A 6,000-nucleotide genomic window follows, 5' to 3' on the forward strand; every position below is an offset into this window, starting at 1 on the left:
TTAAAAATCCTTTGCTGGTTTCCCGTTGTTCTCCTGTAATGGGATAAAATCCAAACTCCTTTACATGACCTGAGTTTCTCACAATGAAAGGACCACTTCATTGCCCTTCTCCTGCCCCTGCCCATTATTCCACCACACCAAACCCTTCTTTGTATATGGTTGTGTTAGCTGTCTATGGCATGTAAGTCACAACCTTAGTGACTTAACACACATTTATTTCTTTCATTTCTGTGGGTTAGAGGTTCAACATGGGTCACAATGAGTTCATCAAGGAGGTGGCAGGGCCGTGGTCCTTTCGGAAGCTCTAGGGGACCATCCATTTCCTTGCCTGTGTGAGCTTCTAAAAGCTGCCCTCATTCCTCGGCTGGTGGACCCCTCCCACCTTCAAAGCCAGTAATGGCTGGTCAAGTCTTTCTCACACAGCATCACTCTGATGCTGACTTCTGCCTCCGTCTTTCGCTTACAAGAACTCTTGTGATTATACTGGGCCCACTAGAAAATCCTGAAAAATCTCTCCATCTCAAGATCCTCCACTGAATCACAACTGCAAAGTCCCAAAGTGAGTATCTTTTTTTTTGGGGGGGGGGGCTGTCATTCTGCTACGATAATGATGTTCCTTCTGCCTGGAAAGTCCACTTCTCTGCTTAGAAATCTACTTCTTCTACCTAATTCCTGAGGCATTCCTTAAAGTCCTGTAGCGATGTCACCATTTTCATGAGGCCCCGCCTCCTCTAACCCAAGGAGCTCATTCCTGACCTTCCCGGGTTCCACGCACAACCACCTCCCTGCAGCTCTCATTCTGCACTATAGTCTGTCTTTCTTCAAGCCTGTGTCTCTGACTGGACTGTGAGTCACTGTGTCTTATTCATTTCTGTAGCCTCAAGGGCCTAACTATAAAAGATTGTGGGGAAGGAACATGCAGGTGCTATTTTAATGAGGAAAGACCTCAGGTGGAGGCAGAGGCAAGATTAGTAAATTCACAGGACTTCTGTTTTGAGTACAATTTAGAAGCTAGATCTGACAGCTCTTGCTTTGTTATTATTACCAGATAATCAACCAAACCCCTTAATCCTTTAACCATTCCAGGGAGATATCAGAGCATACTTAAAACCAACCATTTGCATCTACAGCCATTTTTAACTTCGACGTAATTTGCCTTGGGTAACAACATGTTGTCAAAGTTTTAAGTGTTCTCCTGGGTTTGGCTAGAAAAGGGCAGGCCCCACCCCCAAGGACTTGGTTAAATGCTGAGTTAGCGCAGATACTACCTACACGCTTTATGAATTCTAAAAAAAAATGATACTCATCTAACAAGTCTGACTGTACTGTGCTGGAGATTAAAAACAACCTTGCCACAATATTTAATCCAATATCTAGAAGTTCCTGCATTATAAAAATAGAACAGAAAGCCCAATGAAGCAAAGTTTACATATCCTCGAATATTTAAATTGCAAGCCAAACAGGAGTTACATAGATTCAGGTCACGTGAATGGGGAAAGATCTGTTTTTAAAGGCAATAGTGTTGCTATGAATATCTAATGTCACTTATAACACTACATGGTATAGAAACCTAAACACATTGGAAGAAAACAAAAAACATGTGCCTGGCAGTTGAGCTGCGAAAACCCGACAGGTACAAAACAGAAGAAATAACCCGTTTCCTAGTTTGAATACAAAGTCTACTTTGCTATTTTTTCTTCATTAGCAATAATAAAACCCCACTTCAATCTAAACCCTATTGGTTTTGTTAGTTTTAGGTGAGGAAAATGTAGAATTCTTGAAGCCGACAGTGGTGTTTAAACACATCTTTTGCTAAAATGTCATTGTTTCATTGTGTTTCCTAACATATATATATATATATATATATATATATATATATATATATATATATGATTTTCAGACCCAAAAGGGGCCTATTGGTCTGTATTAAACCTCACATTCACAAAGGGAAAATGAAGGTTGAGCTGCTTCCTCTAAGTCAGGAACAACCCAAGGGCGAGGGAGACTAACTTCCACGTGGGAACGCGGCCTGAGACTAGTGGGCGGGGCACACACACTGCTTCATGGTAGATTTTAACCCGATGCATTTTTATAGAAAAGGGAAGCAAAATTTCTGCATATTTGTACTGGGTTTTTTAAATGCCCAAATTATTCCATAAATGTATTCAGAAATGTGTTTAGGAACAATGAACATCAAATTATTTGGCTAAAATGGAACATTACAGGCCTAACTTGTAAAAATAGAAATCATTTGTTCTATTGTCTGGACATTTCAAGCCTTGTCTTTGATAAGATCTTGGTTCTGTAGGGGCACAGCATAGAGTCCACCTGGGGAAACCATCCAGGGCAGCTGGAATTACAACCGCAGCCATAGCAGCCAAGAACAAGCATTAAAACGTAGTCACAACCCAATGAAAAGTCAATGCACCTCGGAAGTCTATTAAGGTCTATCAAGAATGCAAACAAAAGTTTTGTAATAAGCTTAATAAACAAAACAACTGAACCCATTAAGTGATACTTAGGGAAATAAGGTTGAGAATATGGCTTTAGTTAGAGGCAGAACTAGTTCCTACTAAAACAAGGATTGTTAACCTTATTAGGTCCAATAATCCTAAGAATGGTAATGGTACTAAATGTTTTAGGAGAAATCAAGAGTAGAAATCGCAGTGGAATCTACAAGTTACTTTTGTAAAAGTAAAATGCCAGTAGAACTACATTGTTCTAACTTACTCTTCTGAAAATAAATCTCCTTTCATCTTGCATTTCATCTTGAATAATTTCACTATGTTCAGCATAGTAGCAACTGAAAAAAATGTGTTTCATCTTGAAACAAAAGTGAGAAAACTTTACAAAAAACATTGAGCTTCTGTAATGGTAGGCTTTCCAACTTCTTAATATAAAGCCAAGATAACACAAAATAAATATTGCTACAGTAACCAAACTTTTCTTCAAGAAGTATCTTTAAAAACAATGGCAGTACAACCATAGTATATTATTTTCTACAGTGTGAGCGGATAATAGACCTGCAAACCTTTTTTTGCTAGCTTGCTTCATAAATCTTGCAACTTGCATGCTCCAGTTTTTTTGGAGGGGAAGGCAGGTTAATGGTCGAGCGTAAAATAAATCAGCTCTGCACCTCGGAAACAAAACAATTACTTTGTTTTTCAAGCCAGGGATGCACGATTCCCTTTCCAAGCCATGAAGCAATTCGATGAGAACTTGCTATCGAGTCAAATGCGACAAACTCTTGAGTGCTCCAGTCGCGAGGCGGCGGCTCGAGGCATTCAGAGCTTCCCGCACTCCTACAGCATCAAGACGACGCGCTCTCTCGGGTACGGACCCGGAACCCGAACTCAAGGCCTTCCGGGACCGGACAGTAAACTCTACCTTCTGTTTCGGGGAAACTGAGGCACGGTGACCCGAGCAACCTGGAGTCAGGCGAAAACCCCCGTCGCGCCTTTGCGCCCCTTCCCCCGGTAGACCGGCGAGGCTCCTCGACTGCGCGGTGGACACCACGTTCCAGGACGCAGGAGGCTTGCGGTCAGCCCCTGAGTGGCTGCTGTCCCCCAGTCCATCCTCCCCCACCGGGTCCCGCCCCGCACTGATCTTGAAACATCCTTCGACCCCAGGAGCCTGCTGCCGAGATCTCGCCTCCTCCCAAGGCACAAGCCGCATCGTGGGCTCCGCCAGCCTAAGCGGCGGATAAAGTTCCGCGGAGATAAGCCGCAGCCACGACTCGACCGCCCACCCGCTGCGGTGCCCTCAGCTACCCGCACCCCGCGGCCCCGGCTCGCCGGGTGCCCCAGCTAACCTGACGCCGCCGCGCCACTCAGGTGGCCGCCGTGCGCTCCTCGCCATGGCCAGCCTCGGTGCTGCCGCTGCGCCGCGCTCTGCCTCTGACGGCTGGCAGCACCCACTGCGGACGGGCCGCCTCCGCCGGCCGCTGCAGCGTAGCCGGCTGCGCCGCGGGCAGGCGGCCGGGAGTGCGGCGCTTCCCACCCACCGGAGCCGGAGCCGCTGGCGCTGAGCATGCCCAGTGCGGCGCGCCCGGCGGTGCGGGGGCGCGGAACCGGGCGGGGTGTCTCCGCCGGGTTTTCGCAGCAGCCACCGGGGAAAGGCGGTGTTGCAGGAACCTGTGGGAGCCTCGGACCCACCCGCAAAGGAGGAGGCGGGTTGAATGTGCCTTGGAGTCTTTCATTCAGTCCGCGTAGCCTCTGGGGCGGAACTTGGTGGCCCCCAGGCTCCGCTGCAGGGCTCCGAAGTTAGTACGGGAGCAGAGGACACTGATTTCTGATGCTGTTGCGCGTAGGCAGCGTGACTGATAATTGAGAGGCGTTCGCCACCAAGGCTTCCACAGCAACTTTCCTGAGTGTCGTATTGCATAGTTGTTCAGGGACACCCGGGAACAGGTTTCTTAGAATCCCATCGTGGGACAGAAGAGAACCAGCAACAGCCCTGAACCTACCCTGTTCCCGGGGCCACCTGTCAAGCCACCTTATGATCAAAAGTTTAACAGGCCTTCCCGGGTTACTCCGCAGTCAGTTTAAATCTCACACATAAGAGGCTGGACAGAAATACGCAGGACGTTCACTGGTGGCTTCTGAGTGGTGTGGTTCCGGGGATTCTAATTTTTTTCTTTTTTTAATAATTTGTAGTTCCTAAGTTTTGTTCTAATTACAAAATGGAGGTTTTTAAGTAAAAAAGATGGTTAGTCTAAACGCTCGCATATGTCTGGCAGCAAGATCTTGCACTGTTAGCGTCCCCCCACCCCTCCTTTTATTTTATTTTATTTTATTTTATTTTATTTTTTAGGATTTGCCAAGGGCTGTCAATTTCAGGGGCCTAGGCAAGGCCAGACGTCCCAGGCTCTTCTAGGCCCGCCCCTTGGCCACGCCCCCAGAGGTTCTTTTAGTCCAGTACCTCCCTCTTCTACGGTTGCTGCCAAAACCCGGGAAGGTAGATTCCACCCACTGACGGTTGTGGCTCCTGCAACCACACTGGACCTGTTCTGCCGCCGGTTAGGGACTGCTGTTACCTAGAGTGGAGGCTTTTGGCAGCTCCCAGTTCCTCTCTTGCTTCTCTCGATCTTTGACAAAGGAGACAAAATAGCACCGCAGACCCCCTGCCCCAAGTTCAGACCCGAAGAAGTGGGTCAAGACCCGACTGAGCATGCTCTGAGCAGTGCCTGGCTGCCGCTCGTGGCTGCTTCGGGTCGCCCAAGGTTGCTGCAGCTGCCCTCACTCATCACCATATGGAAGGTCAGGAGGCCGGTGGAAGCAGGACCCTAGAGGGGCCTGATAGCCTGGACCCGTGGCCCGACAGGTTCCCCTGCCAAGACCTGTAGTGGGTGCGGGGGTAGTGGGTGCATGGGATTTGGTTTACAAGTGAATCAAAGCATGATTTTTCCCTAAAAGATTGAAATTAAAAATAATGTTTTAACCTCACCTTTTTGTGGCATCTCAAATAACAACACATTTTAGCTCTAAGAACTTTCCAGTCTGGCTGTCTTTTAGGAAACCCAAGCCTTCTTTCATTTGTTTTTCAAGTATTTAATAAGCATTCTTTACAGTTGCACTGGAACACTAAAATTTCACTTGTTTTATCAAAGATTTGCTCTTGTCCTCTCTCAGATAATTCTGCAAATATTACATTCCTTTTATTTTATTCAGGCTATTCTGCATTCACCCTCAGACTCTCCTTTTGCTTCCTTTTCAAAATCTGAGAGAACCTTCAGAATGTTCTCATATTGTCTTTAATACACTTGAGGCAGGTGTGGAAAACTTGCTTTTAATCCTCAGTTACTGAAGAGAAGTCTGAAATGGAGAACGTTTGCAGGGAAGAGATTTTATAGGCTTGAAGTAAACTCGAGAACGCAGAGAGCCTTGCATTGAGCCCAGGCAGGCGAGTGGGATAGCTGTCTGTTTTATCTGGGGAGGAGGAAGATGGGCAGGTGGGGCAGCTGCCCAGTGAGCTTTGGTATGACAGACAGTGGGAAATGCC

The 6,000-nt window shown here is 46.9% G+C and overlaps 1 protein-coding gene across 1 annotated transcript in view; it reads right to left on the reverse strand.

Annotated features, from left to right (window-relative positions):
* Positions 1-4,035, reverse strand: part of MFAP3L (microfibril associated protein 3 like) — a 36,056-nt gene extending 32,021 nt beyond the window's left edge. Inside the window, exon 1 of the mRNA XM_037155036.2 lies at positions 3,812-4,035. Within this exon, the coding sequence (XP_037010931.2) occupies positions 3,812-4,031 (220 nt within the window). The 5' untranslated portion in view covers positions 4,032-4,035. The remainder of the gene's footprint in view (positions 1-3,811) is intronic.
* Between the last annotated feature and the right edge of the window lie 1,965 nt (positions 4,036-6,000).

Source organism: Artibeus jamaicensis, unplaced genomic scaffold (assembly GCF_021234435.1).
Source record: "Artibeus jamaicensis isolate MK-2021 breed Jamaican fruit bat unplaced genomic scaffold, CSHL_Jam_final scaffold_537, whole genome shotgun sequence".
NCBI classification, from domain to species: Eukaryota; Metazoa; Chordata; class Mammalia; order Chiroptera; family Phyllostomidae; genus Artibeus; species Artibeus jamaicensis.